This window comes from Loxodonta africana, chromosome 21, assembly GCF_030014295.1.
Source record: "Loxodonta africana isolate mLoxAfr1 chromosome 21, mLoxAfr1.hap2, whole genome shotgun sequence".
Lineage (NCBI taxonomy): Eukaryota > Metazoa > Chordata > Mammalia > Proboscidea > Elephantidae > Loxodonta > Loxodonta africana.
Genome location: NC_087362.1, coordinates 36208468 through 36231739, shown reverse-complemented (window position 1 = coordinate 36231739; position 23272 = coordinate 36208468). Strand labels below are relative to the sequence as shown.

At 42.3% G+C, this 23272-nt stretch overlaps 1 protein-coding gene across 1 annotated transcript in view; it reads left to right on the top strand.

Moving 5' to 3' along the window:
• PLCG2 (phospholipase C gamma 2) overlaps positions 1 to 22740 on the top strand; it is a 211736-nt gene extending 188996 nt beyond the window's left edge. The window contains exons 32-33 of the mRNA XM_003418088.4: positions 2124 to 2308; positions 3533 to 22740. Of these exons, the coding sequence (XP_003418136.2) occupies positions 2124 to 2308; positions 3533 to 3575 (228 nt within the window). The 3' untranslated portion in view covers positions 3576 to 22740. The remainder of the gene's footprint in view (positions 1 to 2123; positions 2309 to 3532) is intronic.
• The last annotated feature ends 532 nt before the right edge of the window (positions 22741 to 23272 follow it).

Genomic DNA, 23272 nt, shown 5'->3' with positions numbered 1-23272 from the left:
GAAAGCCCTCAATGAGATGGATTGACACAATGGCCAGAATAACAGCCACAGACATACCAACAATCATGAAGATGGTACAGGACTGGGCAACATATCATTCTGTTATACATAAGGTCTCCATGAGTCAGAGCCAACTCTACAACAACTAACCATAACAACAACACCCATTAGCAGTTACTCCTCCTCCCTATTCCAACCACCACCACTAGCCTCTAGGCATCCACAAATCTACTTTCATTCTGTATGTTGTCGTAGGTGCCCTCAAGTTGGTTCCAACTCATAGTGACCCTATGTACAACAGAACGAAACACTGCCCTGTCTTGTGCCATCCTCGCAATCATCGTTGTGCTTGAGCCCGTCATTGCAGCCACTGTGTCAGTCTGTCTCATTGAGGGTCTTCCTCTTTTTCGCTGACCCTCTGCTCTACCAAGCATGATGTCCTTCCTCAGGGACTGGTCCCTCCTGATAGCATGTTCAAAGTATATGTGAGACGAAGTCTCACCATCTTGCTTCTGATGAACATCCTGGCTGTACTTCTTCCAAAACAGATTTGTTTGTTCTTCTGGCAGTTCATGGTATATTCAATATTCTTTGCCAACACCATAATTCAAAGGCATCAATTCTTCTTTGGTTTTCCTTATTCACTGTCCAGCTTTCATATGCACATGAGGTGACTGAAAACACCACGGACTGGGTCAGGCACACCTCAGTCCTTAAAGTGACACTTTTGCTTTTTAACACTTTAAAGAGGTCTTTTGCAGCACATTTGCCCAATGCAACACGTCATTTGATTTCTTGACTGCTGCTTCCATGAGCGTTGACTGTGGATCCAAGTAAAATGAAATCCTTGACAACATCAGCCTTTTCTTCGTTTATCATGATGTTGCTTATTGGTCCAGTTGTGAGAATTTTTGTTTTATGTTCGGGTGTGGTCTGTGATCTTCATCACTGCTTCAAGTCCTCTTCACTTTCAGCAAACAAGATTGTATCATCCGTGTATCACAGGTTGTTTATGAGTCTTCCTCCAATCCTGATGCTGCATTCTTCTTTGTACAGTCCAGCTTCTTGGATTATTTGCTCAGCATACAGATTGAAGAAGTATGGTGAAAAGATACAACCCTGGTGCACACCTTTTCTGACTTTAAACCACACAGTATTCCCTTGTTCTGTTCGAACAGCTGCTTCTTGGTGTATGTACAGGTTCCACATGAGCACAATTAAGTGTTCTGGAATTCCCATTCTTCCCAATATTGTCCGTAATTTGTCATGATCCACACAGTCAAATGCCTTGCATAGTCAGTAAAACACAGGTAAACACCTTTCTGGTATTCTCTGCTTTCAGCAATGATCCATTTGACATCAGCAATGATATACCTTGTCCAACACCCTCTTCTGAATCCGGCTTGAATTTCTGGCAGTTCCCTATTGATGTACTGCTACAATTGCTTTTGAATGAACTTCAGCAAAATTTTACCTGTGTGTGATACTTACGTTGTTTGGTAATTTCTGCATTCAGTTGGATCACTTTTCTTTGAAATGGGTACAAACATGGATCTCTTTCTGTATAGATTTGCCAATTTTGGATATTTCCAATAAATGAGATCAAACGATATATGATCCTTCATGTCTGGCTTCTTTCACTTAGTATAATGCTTTCAAGGTTTATCCACGTTGTACCCTGTTACCTTGGCTTTTAAGACCCTGGAAGGCACTAAATGCCCTGACCCCCATCCACCTTTGTCTTCATATCATGCTGCTCTCTTCCTTACCTCCTGGATTTCACTTTAAGCATGTAACTGCTTAGAGCTTTTGGACCAGGGACAGAAGGTGAACACAGACCAATGAAAATACCGATCTGATTAAGAAATAGGTTCAATGGGCAATGCATTTGTTATTTCCATGTTTCACAATAAAGTAACATTGTGAAGAATGATGCTTCCAAACAACTAAATAACTGTTGAGTTTATCTTTGGCTAAAAAATACCCTGAGTTTTCCCAGATAATCCCAGTTGTGAAATTTCTGGCCCATGCTCCCTCCAGGCACACTTGTGAAATGTCATGTCTCACATTTTTGGTTTGGAAAATACAATCACCACACTGTTGTTCTCTCCCCGATCCTCCAGGAGAGTGAAGAGGAACTTTACTCCTCCTGTCGCCAGCTGCGGAGGCGGCAAGAAGAGCTGAACAACCAGCTCTTTTTGTATGACACACACCAGAACTTACGCAACGCCAACCGGGACGCCCTGGTTAAGGAGTTCAATGTCAATGAGAACCAGCTCCAGCTGTACCAGGAGAAGTGCAACCGGAGGTGGGTCTGCTCTTCCCCCCACCTGCAAATCCTTGGGGTCTCACAGTGACATTGGGCACCAGGGGTCAGCCTTCTGCAAAGCTCCTGAGTTGCTTTCTTTGGAAATCCTTCTCTGTAAATTAACTTACAGTAATAACTTAAGCATCTGCAGCTTAAGTAGAGCCGTCATCTCCAGCAGGACACTTCATTATAACAGTGAAAATAAATGATGACTATTACCTATTAGGAGTCCTGGTGGCACAGTGTTTAAGAGCTGGGTTGCTAACCAAAAGGTCAGCAGTTCAAATCCACCAGCCACTCTTTGGAAACCCTATGGGGCAGTTCTACTCTGTCCTATATGGTCACTGTGAGTTGGAATCGACTTGATGGCAAAGGGTTGGTTACTACCTATTAACCGAAACCCTGGTGGCATAGTGGTTTAGAGCTATGGCTGCTAACCAAAAGGTTGGCAGTTTGATTCCACCAGGTACACCTTGGAAACCCTATGAGTCAGTTCTACTCTGTCCTGTCGGGTCACTGTGAGTCAGAATCAACTCAATGGCAATGGGCTTGTTTGGGTTTATTGAGTTCCCGAGAATATGCGAGGCCAGTGGTTCTAATTCAGGGCAGATTCACCCCACAGGGGATGCTTCTGGTTGTGCCACAGGTATGTATAGGGTGGCAGCTACAAATGCCTAGTGTCCTGCAATATGCTGGACAGTCTCATGCAGCGAAGAATTAGCCCAACAGAAATGCCAGTAGAATTTTCTGATGAGAAACACTGTGCTGAGTTCCTTACTGATGTTATTTTCACTTAATCTCTACTTGTGGAGACCTGGGGTGGTGCAAACGGTTAAGCGCTCAGCTGCTAACTGAAAGCTTGGCAGTTTGAACCCACCCAGAGGTGCCTCGGAAGACAGGCCTGGCAATTTGCTTCTGAAAGGTCACAGCCATGACAACCCTATGGAGCAGTTCTGCTCTGCACACATGGGGTCACTGTGAGTTGGAATCGACTCAGTGGCAACTGGTTTTGATATTTACTTCAGCCTATTGGATAGGTATTACCCTATTTTACCAATGAGGGAATGGAGACTCAGAGAGTTAAATATCTTGCCAGGAGCCCACCACCCTGATTCTGAGCACTGTGCCATTCAGCCAGGAATGCAGATAAAAAAGCATTATAAGCTCAGCACATTGTCTGTTTCTTATGCCCAGTTGGTGATGGTGTAATATGTTTTATTTCAGGTTGAGAGAGAAGAGAGTCAGCAACAGCAAGTTTTACTCATAGAAGCCAGGGTATGTGTGTGTGTGTGTTTGCACGTATGAAAATGTATTCTACTCAGACCATTGAAAGAGGCTGATCTGTGACATCATCCTCTCTTCAAACCTGTCATCAAGATGACATTTCCAAAGAAGATCCAACCGCCATGCGTTGGGATGATTTCCTGCTAACTTTTTCATCTTGGACTTTCTTAACTTATATTCTCCATAAGGACCCTATAGAGGGTTGCTAAAATGTGCTCCTCATTTTGGGCCTCTTGTGTTCCAAACCTCATTGAATAAAAGCAATGAAAGTCTCAATAAGTTAAATCTTCTGTGCCCGACCTATATACTGAGCAAGATTCTGCCTCTAAAGACCCAGGTAACTAATTGACTTCCATGGAAGAGGAGCCCAAAATGTAAGGAACTAATTCATTAGACTCTGGAAAGGATTTTTACTCAAAGACAAACGATTCCACAGTTAAGGCCACTGGATTCCACAAGGGCCCAAAGAGGAGTCCTGCCCCAGGTCAGCAGGCTCAGCTCAATGCACTTAACTACCACCAGCAGGCTGGCTAGCTAGACTGACCTCCTGCCTGGACCTGCTGCAGTACATGAGAGGTGGTTAGCTGATGGACTCTTTGGTCATGAAGATAATTTCTAAATGCCCTCTGTCCAGCTTAATTGGTGGTAGACACTTGCCTCCTGTCTGGAGTTGTTGGGGAAGGGAGTGGAAGTCTTAGGGCCTCTGTTTCCAAATGCCTGTCAGAGAGACCAGGTCCTTCTGAAGACTCATCCAGTTCATTCCTGGCCCCTTCCCCACTCGTCACCCGAGGGTTCCAGGCACATGAGACCCCTGGGAAGTCTGCTGCCTTCCACAAAGAGGTAGTTTACTGGTCTAAAGAGACAGATGAAAATTAGGCTTCATGGGAAATTTCTCTGGGTTGCCCAGCTTTCAGGGAGAGAAAGCTAAGCCTCAGTGGTGTAAGCATTAGGAAAAAAAAAAAAAAAAAGGAAGCTACAGAAAATCTCAGATGCAGCCCTTCCCAAAGGGGCAAACCATCCAGTTGGCTCTCTACCTTGAGATACAGCTTCAGCTGACTGAAGGCTTTTTAAAGGTGAGGATAGTGTTGGGAGGGTGGTCAGAGAGTCACAACTTCTCACGCAGGATGACTCGAGAACTGTCAGAGGAGGGAAAGGTATAACTGGAGAGACAGTGATTGCAGTGCAGAGGACCAAACCAGCTGTGAGCAGAGTGGCTTCATTCAGATGGAACTGGGTCTGAGAAGCCCATTCAGCCTTCCCTTAATTATCCCAAATGCTGAGCTTAGCATGTGCAGTACTGATGTAGAGAAGATGAGAAAAAACCAGGTTCTGGCTGATCAAAAGTCTATCCTTCAGGTCACAAAGATTTACTGAGCATCGTCACATGCCAGGCTCTGTGCCAGGGACTGGGGGTACAATGTTTAAAAAAAAAAAAAAAAATCCACGGTTACTGGTCTCATGGAACACACAGTAAAACCTGTGAAAGCCAGAATCTGTGTAAGGTGGGAACCTGTCAGAGAAGGAAAATTCAAATATTTTTCACTAAAAAGAGCGGCAGAAGAGTGGTAAGACTTTACCCTGTCAAAATTGGGAAACTTGTGAGACCTGGAAAAACGAGGCAGTCCCATGGTGTTCCGGCTCTCACAGGTTTCGCTGTACATATCCATCCACGTGCTCCGTAAAGACATGCATTTTACCTCCCCTAAAGCTGGTTTTTTTTTTAAAGCTGGGAGTATAGTAAAAGGAGTCTGACCAAGGTGGACTGTTGACCTGTGGCATTACATCAGTTATCCCTTGAATTAGGAACAGTGAACAATGGAAAGAATACTCCTGATGATAGATAGCATTGTTGAGAGCAACTTTGAAAGGATCGGTGAAAATGGCACTGAGCTTAAAGCTGCGGGGAAGGAGGTGCAGATTCTGTGGCCCATTAGCTGTTGGCCATGTAGCCTCTGGAGCCTAATTATTGCACGCCACAACTCCCCACCCTTTCAGCTCTATCATTACTTCTATATAGTAGAGCTTAAGTGTTGCTGTCTTTACGTCCGCTTTCAGCTTACAGATGAGTGTAAAAGAAGGAAGTTTTCCCACCTCACTCCATTTTAAAGCCAAAATGCTAAGACCTGGATCCCTTTCTGCTTAAAATGGTATTTTTCTACTGTCTCAAAGAAATTGAGAAATAGCAGGATAGACGGCAGAAGCTAAGCATCTATTCAGCCGCTCTTGTGTAAAATCCATACCCAGCCATACCTATACAGAGAAAGAGCAAGGGGTGGGTTATAATACAAATGGTGCAGGGAAGAACCCTCTACCTAAAATTATTTCCTTCTCCTAGGTACTACAATGACTTGAATCCACCATTAGAAAGTACTTGCTTTGGTTCGTCCATCCTGCCTGTAATAGGGTAACACACTTAAGCTGGTTCTTAGCGGTATGAGGGACTTGGCCAATTCCACCAGGGAAGACACAGGGAGAGAAAGTGAAGGGCACAGATGACATCACTGCTCCTCCCAAAGGCTGCCCACTGCCATGTTATCTAAGCCTAAAATATCTAGCTGAGATGTGCTTATTACCTGACTCTTAAACCACAGCTGATTCAGGTAAAGCAGAATCATGACAGGAATGTTCTAAAAGATGGCAGAAGCACTGTTGAGTCAAAACCATGGCTGCGTATGGGCTAAATTGTTTTTGTTCTCCATTTTGCTAAGTATATTATTTAGAATATTAGGTACTGCATGGAAAAATAGGGGAGGGAGGGCGGTTAGGTCGTTTGAGTTGGGAAATTTAGATTACACAAAGTTAAATGGTTTCTCTACTGTGAGACTTGAATATTCTATCATGCTGAGTTAAGAGGGGTATGGAATGTCACATTTCCCAAATTTGATCTCAATCTTTTTTTGCCAAGAGGGAGCCCATGGGACAAGTGTAGAGTAGAACACATTTGAGGACCTGCTGCTCTAATTAAAAAGCCAGCCAGGCAGTATAACCTACTAATTTAAATACTTCCGGACCTACTTAAAGAAAATGTAAACTTAAGCCAGTGAGAGCAGCAGTCTTTAAACTGGGCCAGCTTTACCCCTGGGAGTATGCCAGAACAGTCCAAGGAGTACATGGGCCAGAGTAGTTTTAAGGATCAGTTTTCAGGTCTTTCTCTTCCTATAATACTCTTTCCTAAGACTCACCTGCCTGAGAAATGCCCTTTTCTCATTTTACAAAAGAAAACATACCCTTCCCCATCCTGGGTCTCACTGTAGGGCATGACCCAAGGTGTAACTGCCTCTGGGGTATAAAATGCGAGTGTTCAGAAAGTGAAAGACATAATAACAGGGTATAAAATTCCTTTTGTGAGTCTGGTGGTTTCTAATTCTTTGCTTTCCACAAAATTGATGCAGGGCTCAGTAGGTTTTTGAGGTTTTTAATATATAACATGGAAGGAGTTCAAAGAATTTAATGATACTGCTATCAACAGTGACCCTTCCATTCCTATCTACATATTTATGTGAGCTAGATTATCACACTTCCATATATAGAAACTGAAAAGAGAGAACTGATGCTGCACCTTGGCTCATTCTAACAATGATAATATTAATCTACAGATACAGAACTAATGGGGGAGGGGAGTCTGTTCATGTCCTCAGGAAAAACATTTCCAACGCAATTTTACTATGTTTAATTATTTATTTAAATTTGTGCTATATTTTTTTATTGACCAAGCATGTACTAAAACGCAGTCCAGAAGAAACTGATTAAATACTTAAAGCTGTATGATCCGAGGATAATATAATTTTGTTACAGATATACAAGTTAAATGATAAAAAAGCAAAACAATGTTAGGTTAATATTTTGAGGGGCAAGTGGAATATAAATACAAATTCAAGGAATAAAGAGAAAAATGGCAATTCCTACTATTAAAATTGCCTCTATATAGTTTTTGAAAGGATGACAGTGTCTATCAAATACCTGTTACATTTAGAGCCTTTTGGCTAAATTTAAAAAGGAATGTAACAGTTTTATATAAAGATGCAATATCTACAATGTCCCAGAAGTTATATCCTTTGCAACTATTTATGATGAAAAATTTTAGATGTTGATTTAAAAATATGCAAGGGGATACACAGATTTAAAAAATTCACTTCAGAGGTATTTGAGCATAAAATCTACAATTACTGGTCTAGAGCCACTAAATGATGACTTGTATTTGTATTTGGTGGCACAGTGGTTAAAGAGCTCAGCTGCTAACCAAAAGGTCGGCAGCTCGAATCCACTAGCGACTCCTCGGAAACCCTATATGGCAGTCCTACTCTGTCCTATAGGGTCACTATGAGTTGGAATCAACTAGACAGCAACAGGTTTTTATTTGGAAAACAAGACGAATGGCTAGAAGGAGCCCCAGTCTTTTAATATCTTTAAAAGGAATATAATTTAACCTCCAACTTGCATGGCATTTGACTTTTGGGGGCAGCCCTAAAGCCATATCCCAGCCAAAAGAAAGTTAACAATTAGATTCAGAAATATCCAGAATTACAATATTGACATTTAAAAAATATTTAGTGATTTGTTCTAGGTTTTCAGTTTTCGAAATATTTTCTTCTTCAGAGCCACATTCCATAGTGACCCTATCTCTCAGAGATTTCCACATTTCTTATTTGTAAACCTGTGTTTCATTATTACAGCTTAATTTATTTTTTATATAGTGTGTGCTTGCATGTACATAGGGTACCATGTGAATGGGTCACACAAATGGTGGCTATTGTTAATGTGAGAAATTATGTATCACATTTAAAAAAATAAAAATTTGGCATGGATGAATATAGCAATCTGCGCAAAGCTTGTTTGCTTACTCATTTACCTTTAAATATTACACACTTTTTTAATGCTCTTTTAAGAAAGGAGTACTTTAGTCATGAGACAGGTACGCTTACAATTCCTTTTTTTAAATGTGTTTTTCTATTTTATCATTTTTTTTTCTACGTTACAGGTCTAACTTACTTTCAGCAAAAACTTACTTGATGTAGAAACCCAAGTTTATAAAATTAATACATGACCACTTTTCAATTTATCAGTCCTTGGTAGAATGTTTAAGAGCTGGAAGTAGCAATGCAGTTATTATTATAAACATCTGTATTTCTCAGCTAAATGAAGGGTTTGCTAAACCCACTGTGTTCCTACGCACAATCCGTGGTGCACAGGAAGCCATGTTGGTTAGGGTTATGTGTCAGCTTGGCTGGGCATGATCCTCAGTGGTTTGGCAGTCATGTAAAATGTAATTTGGCAGGTATGTAATGATGTAGTCATCTTCCATGATGTGCTCTGATGTGATAAGCCGATCAATTATAAGGGACATTTCCTCAGGGGTGTGGCCTGCATGCAGTATACACACGGATGTTCTGGCAAAGCTTGCTCGCTTCCTCTGGATCCTTCATCCAGCTTATCACCTGACTTCTGCTTCCTGAGACTTGAGTCAGCGGCCTGCCTTATTGCCTGCTGATTTTGGGATTTGTAGGCCTCCACAGCCTGTGAGCCAGCAGCCTGCCATCTGACCTGCCAGTCTTGGGTTTATCAGCCCCTGCAGCTATGTGAGTCAGGAGAAGCCTCCAGCCTGATGCTTGACCCATGGTCTTGGGACTTGTCAGCCTGTACGACTACATGAGTCCATTCCTTGAGATAAATCTTTATATATGTATACGCTTCATTGGTTTTGCTTCTCTAGAGACCCCAGCCTAAGACATTTGGTACCAAGTGGTTCTAGAGAAACAAAATTTTAAGGATGAGTTTTCTAAATTGGTTCTCAAGCCTGACTGGTCTTAAAGGCACTGATGACTCTGCCTCCTGTAATAAAGAGGGCACTGCTAATCCATGGCATGAGATGGCAATATTAATATGCAAAATATCACCACCAATAGACCAAGTATTGGTGAGAAGTGAGGCTCTGGGGGATCTCATGTTTAATACTTTTCTACAATTCTGTAAGAATGAGAAGCATAGAGAATGATTTGTTTGTCCTATTTTCGCTAGACAAAGTGGTGAAAGAAAGAGATGAGCTCAGGACTTGAGTCACAGTTCAAGAACTGTGAAAAAGACCTCAAAGTTGCCGTTTGTGTCCTGAAAGAAAGCTTTATTTCTTGTAGTAATAGACCTGTTATTGCCGAAAATCAAACCCAGAGTCTTATTATAAGAGGGGCTAAATTACAATACCAACTGAATTCCTAACCTTGAATGGTGTCTGAAGTTAAAATGAGGGCGTTGATTGGGAAGAAATGGGATCCTGAAACTTGGGATGGGGACATATGGGCAGATAATCAGGAATCTGGTGACACTGAGTCCCTAAATTCTGTTGAATTACTCCTGCCTTCTTACTCCCATCTGAAGAGATTACTCCATCTTTGCCTGCTAAGCCACCCTTCTCCAGGAAAATCATTATTCCCTCCACCATCATCTGATGAGATTAACACAGCTGTGTCTGAAGAGCTTTTTTCTGAGGTATTGCCTGGGGCATTGCCTGGGTAGAGGCCTTATAAAACATTGGTGAATGTTCACAAGGCCCACCCCTGCTTCTAGGCGTATTACTAGACTTGTGTTCCAGTGAGCCCCAAAAGGTGAAGTACGAAGTGTGACCCAGGAGGAGGTACGTTATTTTAGTTATCTGATGCTGCTATAACAGAAATACCACAAGTGGATGACCCTAACAAACAGAAATTTATTCTCTCACAGGTAGACCAGAAGTTTGAATTCAGGGTGCCAGCTCCAGAGGAAGGCATTCTCTGTCAGCTCTGGAGGAAGGTCCTTTTCATCAATATTCCCTGGTCTAGGAACTTCTCAGAGCAGGGACCCTGGGTCCAAAGGTTGTGCTCTGTTCCTGGCACTACTTTTTTGGTGGTATGAAGTCCCTCCCTTCTCTGCTCAATTCTCTCTTTTATATCTTAAAATAGATTGACTCAAGATACAACCTAATCCTGTAGATTGAGTCCTGCCTCATTAACGTAACTGCCTCTAATCCTGCCTCATTAACATGATAAAAAAAACCCAAACCCACTGCCATCGAGTTGACTCTGACTCATAGCAACCCTATATGACAGAGCAGAACTGCCCCACAGAGTTTCCAAGGAGTGTCCGGTGGATTTGAACTGCTGACCTTTTGGTCAACAACCATAGCACTTAACCACCAGGGTTTCCCGTTAACAAGATAGAGGTTAGGATTTACAGCACATAGGATAATCATATCAGATTACAAAATGGTGGACAATAACACAATACTGGGAATCACGGCCTAGCCAAGTTGACACACGTTTTTGGAGGACACAATTCAATCCATAACAGGTACACTCCAAAAGAACTGCTTGGTTTTTCTAATATGTACAAACAGAAACTTGGGGGATATGTGTGGGAATGGCTATTAAAGGTGTGGGATAACAGTGCAAGGAACATAAAGTTAGATCAGTCTGAGTTTATTGATATGGGCTCATTAAGCACAGATTCTTCATTCCATATTTTAGCCTAAGAGGAAAGGATCTAATAATTTATTTGGTTGGTTCACTGAAACATGGATTACGCAGTGGCCTACACTAAATCAGGTTAAAATACCAGACATGCCTTGGTATACTATAGAAGAAGGTATCCAAAAAGGCTTAGGGAAATTGGCATGTCAGGGTGGATTTATCAGGTTAGACCCATACATGGAGTGCCCAGAGGGCACACCTTTTACCACAATGATGAGGAACAAATTTGTGAAGTGAGCCCCAGCATCCTTGAAGACTGTTGTGATTACTATTTTATGTTAAGTCAGATTTGACAGTGGGAACTGCCCTAACTGAATCAAGACACCTAATTGACTAGACCCTGTGGTGGTAAGGACCAAGTGGCAGCACTCAATGGACAAAGATGAGGTGGGTGTGGTTACCATAATGGACAGCAGACTTAAATAATCAGAATAGTCTAACTCATATAGACTTATGGCACTGGCTACTTATTCATGGTGTCCCTAGGAGTAAAATAGATGGGAAGTCTACTATTTACTTGATCTGTACAAGTAGAAGAATTCTAGGTCAAGTGAATAGCGGTCTAACTTGAATTGCCAGAATAGAGAGTCACTGCCCCTAAATCAATTCCCAAACTTGAGCCAGTTTACAGACCCACAACCCCTTGAAAGAAGGGGAGGCTGGGTCCCCTTGAAGAATGACACCACAACACTGCCAAAAATTTATACTGTTAATCTTTCTCCCAGCCTTCCCCAAAGGGATCTGTGGCCTTTTATGAGAGTGACTGTTCACTGGGGAAAAGGAACTAATCAGACTGTTCAGGGATTATGTATACTGGCTCTGAACTGACACGAATTCCAGGATACCCAAAATGTCACTGTGGCCTGCCAGTCAGAGTAGGGGCATATAGACGGAGGGTATTAATGGAGTCTTAGCTCAGGTCCATCTCACAGCAGGTCCATGCTGCACTAATTTACCCGGTTCCAGAATATATAATTGGAATAGATACAGTTAACAACTGGCAGAAATCCCACGATGAATCTCTGACAAGTGGAGTAAGGGCTATTATGGTAGAAGAAGTGAAGTGGAAGCCATTAGAACTGCCTCAACCTAGGAAAATAGTAAACCAAAAGCCAACACCACATTCTGGGAGGGATTGCAGAGATTACTGCCACCATCAAAGACTCAGAGGATGCAGGGGTGGTGATTCTCGCCGCATCCTCATTCAACTCGCCTATTTGGCCTGTGCAAAAAACAGATGGATCTTAGAGAATCACAGTGGATTATTTTAAACTTATCCAGGTGGTGACTCCAGTTGCAGCTGCTGTTCCAGAATGAGTGGCATTGCTTGAGAAAACTAATACATCTCCTGGTACCTAGTGTGCAGCTCCTGATCTGGCCAATGCATTTTTCTCAATTTCAGTTTCAAAGAAACGCCAGAAGCAGTTTGCCTAGAGCTGTCAAGGCCAGCAATATACCTTCACTGTCCTACCTCAGAGATATCAGCTCTCCAGCCATATGTCTTAATTTAGTCTGCAGGGACCTTGATCACTTTCCCTTCCACAAGACGTCACACTGGTCCTTTACACTGATGACATTATGCTGATTAGACACAGTAAGGAAGAAATGTAACTCCAGATTTATTGGTAAAAACATTTGCATGCTAGAGGGTGGGAAACTAATCTCACAAAAATTCAGTCTCCTTCCACCTAATTGAAATTTCTCGGAGTCTTGTGGTGTGGGGCATGTTGAGATATTCCTTCTAAAGTGAAGGATAATTTGTTACATCTGACCCCTCCTACAACTAAAAGGGAGGCACAACACCTGATGGACCTCTTTGGATTTTGGAAGCAACATATCCCTCATTTGGATATGTTACTCTAGCCTATTTATGAAGTGACTCAAAAGCTACTAGTTTTGAGTGGGGTCCAGAACAAGAGAAGGCTCTGCAACAGGTTCATGCTGCTGTGCAAGCTGCTTTGCCACTTGGGCCATGTGACCCAGCTGATCCAATGGTGCTCAAAGTGTCCGTGACAAATAGAGGTGCTGTTTGGAGTCTTTGTCTACTCCTTAGGATTTTGGAGAAAAGTCCTGCCATCCTCTGCAGATAACTACTTTCTTTTTAAGAAACAGCTTTTTGCTTATTACTGGCCTTTGTAGAGACTGAACACTTAAATCATGGGCCACCAAGTCACCATGTGGCCAGAGCTGCCCATCATGAACTGGCGTTATCTGACGCATAAAGTCAGACATGTACAGCAACATTCAATCATTAAATGGAAGTGGTATATATGAGATCGGGCCTGAGCAGGATCTGAAGGCACAAGTTGCATGAGGAAGTGGCCCAAATGCTCGTGGTATCCATTCCTGTCATATTACCTGCCCCTCCCAGTCTGCACCTATGGCCTCATAGGAAGTTCCTTATGATCAGTTGACTGAGACAAGCAAAAACACCTGCCTGGTTTACAGATGGTTCTGTGTGATATACAGGTAATACCAGAAAGTGGACAGCGGCAGCACTACAGCCCCTTTCTGGGACCTCCCTGAAGGACAGTGGTGAAAGGAATTCCTCCAAAAGAGCAGGACTTTGAGCATTGCACCTGGCTGTTCACTTTGCTTGGGACGAGACACAGTCAGATGTGCAACTGTATACTGATTGATGGGCTGTGGCTAATGGTTTGGCTGGATGGTCAGGGAATTAGAAGTATCATGTTTGCAAAATTGGTGACAAGAAGGTATGGGGAAGAAGTATGTGAACAGAACTCTCTGAATGGGCCAAAGAAGTGAAGATATTTGTGTCTCATGTGAATACTCACCAAAGGGTGAACTCGGCAGAGGAGGATTTTAACAATCAAGAGGATAGGATGATGCATTCTATGGACCAGTCCACTTCTTCCCCACTCTGTCATTACCCAATGGGCTCATGAACCAAGTGGCTATGGTGGCAGGGATGGAGGTTATGCATGGGCTCAGCAACATGGACTTCCACTCACCAAAGCTGACTTGGCTACTGCTACTGCTAAGTGCCCAGTCTGCCAGCAGCAGAGACCAACACCAAGTTCCTGATATGGGGCGCCATTCCTTGAGGGCATCAGCCAGGAACCTGGTGACAGGTTAATTACATTAGACCACTTCCCTCATGGGAAGGGCAGCGTCTTGTTCTTACTGGAATAGACACTTACTCTGGATATGGATTTGCCTGCCCTGCACACAATGCTTTTGCCAAAACTGCCATCCATGGACTCACAGGATGCCTTAACCACTGTCACTTTATCCCATACAGCATTGCCTCGGATCAAGGGACTCAATTCACAACAAATCAAGTGTGGCAATGGGCCCATGCTCATGAAATTCATTCATCTTACCATGTTCCCAATCATCCCGAAGCAGCCGGCTTGACAGAATCATGGAATGGCCTCCTAAAGACATAATTATGGTGCCAGCTGCATGGCAATACTTTGCAGGTTTGGGGCCATATTCTTTAGGAAGCTATATATGCTTTAAACCAGCATCCAATTTCTGGTGGTGTTTCTCTCATAGGCAGGATTCACAGTTCCAGGAATCAAGGGGTGGAAAAGGGAGTGGCACCACTCACTATTACCCCTAGTGACCCACTCTAAAAATTTTTGCTTCCTATTCCCATGACGCTATGATCTGCAGGTCTAGAGGTTTTAGTTCCAAAGGGAAGAATGCTCCCACCTGGAGACACAACACAGATTCCATTGAACTGGAAGTTAAGGACGCCACCCGGCGACATTGGGCTCCTCGTGCCTCTGGATCAACAGGCATTAAGAAGGGAGTTACCATATTGACTGGTGTGATTCATCCGGACTAGCAAGGGGAAATTGGATTGTTGCATAATGGAGGTAAAGAAAAGCCTGTCTGGAATTTAGGAGATCCCTTAGGGTGTCTCTTAGTATTACCATGCTCTGTGATTAAAGTCAATGGAAAACTATAGCAACCCCATTCTGACATGACTACCAATGGCCCAGACCCTTCAAGAATGAAAGTTTGGGTCACTCCACCAGGCAAAGAACCACAAACAGCTGAGGGCAAAAGGAACAGGAATGGTGATGGAAGAAGGTAGTTCTAAATACCTGTTACAACCACATGACCAGTTGCAGAAATGAGAACTGTAATTGTTACGAGTATTTCTTCCTTGTATGTCTGTATAAAATATTTTTGTTTTCTTCACTTATAAAATATAAGATGTAAATGGGGCTAGTGCATTTTGGTTGTACAAATGTTAATTGTATCATGTGAGGTGTAAGTATGACTTTGTAACTGTCTTTACTTAGAACTTTCGCATGGTTTAAGGAGATGTTTATAGGTACCAAGTTGACAAGGGGTGAAATGTGATGGTTAAGCCCTGTGTCATCTTGGCTGGGCCATGATACTCAGTGGTTTGGCAATTATGTAATGATGTAGTCATCCTCCATGATGTGATCAGCCAATCAGTTGTAAGGGGAGTTTTCTTGGGAGTGTGACCTGCATCAAATATATACATGGACATTCTGGCAAAGCTCACTTGCTCTGGATTCTGTATCTAGCTCATCATCATCATCTGATCCTTGGTTCTTGGAATTTGAGCCAGCAGGCTGCCACACTGCCTCCCAATCTTGGGATTCATTAGCCTTTACAACCTGTGAGCCAGCAGCCAGCCATCTTACCTGCTAATCTTAGATTCATGAGCTAGTGGCCTGCCATCTGACCTGTCAATCTTGGGTTCATCAGCCCCTGCCGCTATGTGAGTCAGGAGAAGCCTCCAGCCTGCTACCTTATCAATGGACTTGGGACTTGCCAGCCTCTACAGCCACATGAACCATTTCCTTGAGATAAGTCGCAACCCTTCTCTCCCTTTCTACATATATATATATATATGTATATATATGTGTATATATGTATACATATGTAGAGATATATATAGATATATGTGTATATATGTAGAGATATATGTAGATATATGTGTGTGTATATATCTACATATGTATGTAGATGTATATATCTACAAAAATATAAATATGCTTCACTGATTTTGCTTCTCTAGAGAATCCAGCCTAAGACAAATGGGTTCAAAGGAGAATTCAAAGAACTATATATATATATAGCTATCAGCTGTTCAGATTATCTGATTTTATAGGATCTTTCATTGTGGTTAAGAGCTCAGGCTGCTAACCAAAAGGTCAGCAGTTCGAATCCACCAGCTGCTCTGTGGAAACCCTATGGGGCAATTCTCCTCTATCCTCTAGGGTCACTATGAGTCAGAATTGATTCAATGGCAATGGAGAATTTTTTTTTTCTCATTGGCTTTGAGCTGTTTTTTAACTCTGTAAATTGTAGGGTGCTGAGAGAATTGGAAATGATTCTTGTTCACAGAAACGCAAATTGTATCTGGGTCAGGTGACTCCTACCCTGTGGGTATTGACCAGTGTTGCCAGTTTTGTATGCCTTAAGCAAATATATGTCAGCATCACCAGTGGACATGAATTTTGACTACTGCCTTACACCACACATAAAAATCAACTCTGGTTAGATTATAGATCAAAATTTAAACTGTAAAAAAACAATTCCAGAAGATCTTCACAACCTTGGAGTAGGGAACGGTGGCTTAGACAAAACAGCAAAAGTATCAAGCCTAGAAGACTGTTAAATTCAACTCCATTAAAACTCAGAACTGGTGTTTATCAAAATGTTGCTGGGTGGAATCCCCAGTTTCTGCTTGATGTGACTTGTCTCAGCCAATAAATGAGAGACTGAAGTGGGAGAGGAGAAAGGCACCTTTATTTGGTTGCATGAGGAAAGGAGTAGTTGGGGCTGCTGCCACCAAGACGGCTCAGTGGAGGCAAGGGGAAGGTTATTTTTAAGGGGTTTACAGGTAGGAAGTTCATACAAGTTACAGCAGCAAGATTCTTAATCATACTATGCAGGCGCAATGGGGTTTACATATAATTTCATGCATCAAGTGTTCATAAAATGGCAGTTAAGCTCCACTCAGGGGCAGGAAGTTACTATGCATGAGGTACTTTAATAAGCTAAGAGGTTATCCTGAAGGTCAACATGAGGCCTAAACCAGTTTCCGTCAGTTTCTTCTAGTTTGGGGGCAGCAGTTAAGGAGAGGGGAACCAGGATTTTAATGTCAATTTACAGGGCGTGCCAGGCAAGTTGCTTGAGGCAGTAGAATTTTCCACAGCCTGGGGACCTCTGTCTTAAAAAGACATAATTAGAAGAGTGAAAGAGCAAGCCACAGATAGAAGATGATATTTACAATAATATATCTGACAAAGGACCTCTGACATAATGAGAATGTGTTACTCCAGATGAATAAGAGACAAGCAATCCAATATGAAAAAAATGTGTATATTTCATGAATAAGCACTTCACGAAAGTATATCCAAATAGCCAGCAAATCAGCTATCCATCAGTACCCACTCATTATTCATAACGGAAAACGCAAATTAAAATCACAATGAGATACCACTACACACCTATTAACCCAAACTCAGACCCATTGCATTGAGTCGATTCTGATTCAGCGACCCTGTAGGACAGAGTAGAACTGCCCCATAGGGCTTCCAAGGAACAACTGGTAGATTCAAACCACCAACCTTTTGGTTAGCAGCCGAGCTCTTTACCACTGCACCACCAGGGTTCCACACAACTATTAGAGTGACTAAAATTAAAAGTTCTAACAATACTAAGTGTTGGCAAGGATGTAAAGTAACTGACATACTAGTTGTTTAAACCAGTACGAAGTACAAAGCTACGTTCTAAAAATGTATGGCACTATATACTAAAGTTAAACACACGCACATCGTTATGACCTAGGAATTGCACTCGTAAGTGTATACCTGACAGAAATCATGCATGTGTACACCAAGAGACATGCATATGAGTTTTCACAGTGCTAGTATTCACAAGAGCCAAAAACTAAAAACAGCTCTGTAGTGCATCTACTGAAGAACTGATAAATTGTGTTGTATTTATACGATGAAACACTATGTAGCAATGACAAATGACTCAGCTACAACTACATGTAACAACATGGATGAATGTCACAAGTACAAGCTGAGCAAAGGACGCGAAACAGACACACACACATACACTGTAGGTATGTATCCCATATGTATATATCTACATCTACCTGTCTACTTATAATGTAATGACATTTATATCACGTTCACAAATTGGCAGAAGCACTCTATTTGTGGTTTCTTCTAGGGAGTGGTTCTGTCACCCCAGAGGGTCATAGAAATGTGCTGGGACATCTTGTATCATCACAGTTACTGGCGTGCAGGCAGGGGTGGGTCAGGGATGCTAAACATACTGCATTGGCCAGAACAGACTCACCCAATGAAGGGCTGTCCTGCCAAAAATACCAATCATTCCCACTAGAAACTCTGCCTGAATTCTAACACATGGGTCCACAAAACTTTTGCAAGGATGTTCACTGCAGCATTGAGCTTATTAGCAAAGGGGGGAAAGGGAGTAAAGAAAATGATATAAATGTCCATTAATAGGAAGGTATTTATAAAAAAAAAATTTTTTTTTTTTATATAGATAAAACACATGTGAGACATTTGTTGGACGGAATAGTATAAGAAGGTGAAATGGAATGGAACACATATACATAAACATGGATGCACTTAGTAGCCAACGTAGTATGAAAAAAATAAAATGTAGACCAATGCATATTCAGTAATATCATACAGTAAAACCTGTGAGAGCCAAAACTCAGGGGAACGGCTTTGTGTTTTCCAGGTCTTGCAAGTTTTCTTCCTTTGACAGGGTGTAGTTTCACCACTTTTCTATCACTTGTTTTTGTGGAAAATATTTGTGTTTTCCTTCTCTGACAGGTTTCTACCTTACACATGTTCCAGCTTTTGCAGGTTTTACTGTATATTAAGATGGACGGATGAACAAGTAGATAAATAAAAAATGTATATATAGTTTATCCATCTGTCTACAAGCAAAGCAAATAGATGGATAAACTGTTAGATGAACAGATGGATGGGTGGACGGACGGATGGATGAATGAATGGATGAAAAGACAAATGGATGGAAGTATTAAGAATGGATTAAAAAAAAATCTCAAAGTCAGGGGAGAAACGGCCTGATGATAGGGAAAACAAAGGCTGAGGGACTGAGACAGGGAAAGGCAGTTTAGTTCTTTTTTTTTTAAGATTAGAAGTGCCACTCTACTGGGCACAAATGTAAAAGCGGGCTTGCCCTACTGTAGAGAGACACAGGCATATTCATATATCCACGGTCCATATGTGATATACTTACAAAGAATACATAATAATAAAAAAAAAAAAATGGGGAAAGGAGGTGGAGTCAACATGGCACTTTAGACAGAAGCACCATGCTGTCCCTCTGCAACAAAGACCTGAAAAGCTAAGTAAAACAGATACAAACATCAGTCCTGGGACCCTAAACATCAAATGAAGGGATAAAGAGCTAGATCAAGTACCGAATGGAAGAAGAAACTGACAGAGAATGAGGAGAGCAACAAAGTGGAGGTTCCCTGCCAGCGACTGCAGCTTGGCTTCACCATGTTAGAGCACAGCACCGACGACTCCAGACAGGGAGTACAGGAAGGCCACATCACAGAGCTCCCAACAGGAGAAAGAGCACCTGGTAACCAGAGATATAAGCTTTCCCATGCTCACCCTTCTGCCCTGTACACTGTCTCCACCAATTTCCAACAGGCCACAGTCACTCGGCCAGAGAGACACTAACTCACTGCCAACCCATGTCCGCCCTGCACCCACCAGCCTGGTCCCTCAGCACCATATTTTTTTCTTTCTCTTTCCCTTTCTCTCTTTTCCTTCTCCTTCTCACCTAGCCCTCTGAGCTGCCTCCACCCTTCCCTGATAGGCTATGCTGTGCAACTCGATGAGAGAGACACCAGCTTGCCACCACCCAGTCCATCCCGCCTCCAACAGCTGGTTCCCTCAGCGCCATATTTTGTTTCTTCTCTCACCCATCCTTTCTTTCTTTTCTCTCACTTACCTAGCCCCATAAGCCACCTCAGCCCTATTTCAATGGGGTATGCCACACTGCTCGGTTAGAGACCAACAGCACATGCTTCCCTGGGTCTGCCTCGCCCCCACGCACTGGCTCCCATTGCACTGCCATTTGTGTGGTGTGTGTGTACTTTTTATTTATTTATTTATTGCTTTTGTTTTTCTCTCTTCTTTCTCTCTCCCGCCTAGCTCCGCACATCATATCCTCTCCCTTCCATCCTGCCTCTGCACACTGCCCACAGAGAACTACGCTAGAGCAGCACCTGCAAGGACCTCCAGACCCTGCCCTGCCCTGTCCCCTGACCCCACCCTGCTGAGTCCCTGGGCAGCACTGGTGGCAGACCTCCAGCTCCATGGGCCCCACCCTGTGCCGCCCTCAACCTGCCCTGCTGAGAGCTGTGCTCCTGAGTGGCACTGGTTTGGACCTCCAGGCCCCACCCCCAGCTCCACACCACCTAGTGCCACACCCTCAAGCAGGAGGACCGGCACAGATCCCTAGCCCCACACCACGCCCCCAGCCTTGCTCCACTGAGCACTGCATTCCTGACGGGACTGGTGTGGACACCTGGAACCTTGGACCCCACTCCACACCAGCTCCACCCCATCAAGTACTGCATCCCTGAGTGGGACTGGTGTGGACCCCCAGAACCCTGCACCCTGCCCTGCACCACCACCTGGCCCTGCCTCACCAAGCATCACATCCCCAAGCAACACAGGCACGAACACCCCGGACCTCACCCGGCATACACATCTGGATACCTGATCCTGCCTTGTGTGACTCTCCAGCCCCACACCCCATGTGAGACTGGAGCAGATCTCCAGACCCCTGGCCCCGCCATGCCATCCCCAGACCCACCCACCAGCCCAAGTTTGTGCTGCAGACAAATGACCCATCTTCTCCCTCCCCTCTGCTGGACCTGGCCTGCTGCACCATAGCTGAGGGACTGGCCCTGTCCAGTTGGACAAGGTGGTGAGAACTATCATGCCCACAGATAAACAAGCAACAAAACATGCCCAGCTTGCCTGCCCGGGCATTACCAAATAAAAAAAGGATGAAGCAAACAAACCTAAAATCAATAAATGAAGAAAATAATTCCTGAATGTCTTGGAGACAGCAGACACTATCAAAACATATTTTACAAAAGGACAGGATGCCTAGTAAGCGACCAAAATAAAACACCAGATAACCTTTCAGTAGAAGAAAAGGCACTGGAGCTACCTGATACAGCATTCAGAAGTCTAATATTCAGGGTTCTCCGAGAGATTAGGAAAGAGATCAAGGAAAACTAAGGAAAAAACAGGCAAAATCAGGGAAAACACAGATAAAGTAATGCAAGAATTTAGGAAAATAATACAGGAACAAAATGTCAAAACAAGTAAACAACTAGAAATCATACAAAAACATACAATTAGAAATCCAAATGATAAACAACAAGATTTCAGAAATGAAAATGCAATAGAAAGTTTTAGGAGCAAATTTGGAACAATGGAAGACAGCATCAGTGGACTTGAAGACAAATCCTTGGATACCACTTTGAGGAAAAATCAGAGAAAAGAAGGAAGAAAACCTTAGAACTATGTGGGATAAAATCAGGAGCAAACATTTGCACGTGATCAGAGTTCCAAAACGGGGAGAGAATGGAAAACACACAGAAGATCATTGATGATTTGCAGTTTGAAAAAAAAATCCCCAGTATCATGAAAGATGAAAAGCTGACTATCCGAGAAGTTCAATGAACCACATATGGTAGAGCCCAAAAGAAAGTCACCGAGACATCATAATCACATCGCCAAAACCAAAGACAAAGAAAGAATCCTAGGAGCAGCACGAGAAAAATGAAAAATCATATACAAAGGGGAAACAATTAAACCAAACTCTGATTACTTGGCTGAAACCATGACGGTAAGAAAGCAATGGGGTAACATATAAAACCTTGAAAGAAAAAACTTGCCAAGAATAATATATCCTGCAAAACTCTCACTCAAATATGATGGCAAAATTGGAATATTTCCAGATAAACAGAAATTAAGGGAATATGCAAAAAGCAAACCAAACTTACAAGAATTATTAAAGGGAGTCCTTCTGTTAGAGAACAAATAACATCAGACAACAACCTGAACTGAGGACAGAGAATAGCATTGGCAAGATACCAACCTAAGCAATGAACTCTCATGGATAAAACTAAAAGATTTATAACAGGTAACCAGAGACATCAATCTAAATGACAACAATGTCAGAACAATAAAAGAGGGATTAAACAGTGTAAGAACAGAACTTTCAAATGATATCAAGTAACGAAAGGGATTAGGAAGATGGGGTAAATTTCAAGGTAATCACAAAGAAAGTTAACAAACATACTTATAAAAATAAAGAAGAAAAACATAAGGTCTCAGTAAACACAAAATCTATAAGAATGAAAGAAATGAAAGGAAAATCCACAAAGAAAAGGTGTTCAGCACAGGAGAGTAAGAGGAACAAAGAAAATGTCAATACCACAAAAAATAAAATAAAAAGCACTACAAAATGATAGCAATTAACTCACCTACTAATAATCACACTGAACATAAATGGCTTAAATGCACCCATAAAGAGACAGAGAGAGAATGAAAGAATGGATTTAAAAAAAAAAAAAACACGACCCACCAATATGCTGTCTACAAGAGACACATCTTAGGAACAAAGACATAAATATATTAAAAATCAAAGGATGGAAAAAGTAGATCAAGCAAATAGCAACCAAAAAAGAGCAGCAGTGGCAATATTAATCTCAGATAAAACAGACTTTAAGACAAAATCCACCATAAAAGACAAGGAAGAGCATTATATAATGATTAAAGGGACAATCCACCATGAAGACATAACCATAATAAATACCCATGCACCCAATGACAGGGCTCCAAAATGCATAAAACAAAATCTAACAGCACGGAAAAGAGAAACTGAGAGTTCCACAATAATAGTAGGAGACTTCAACACACTGCTCTTGGTAAAGAACAAAACATCTAGGAAGAAATTCAGCAAAGATACAGAATATGTAAAGGCCACAATCAACCCACTTGACCTTAACAGACATATATAGAATACTCTACCCAACAGCAGCAAAGTATACATTCTTTTCCAATGCACATGGGATGTTCTCCAGAACAAAGACCACATCTTAGGTGACAAAGCAACCCTC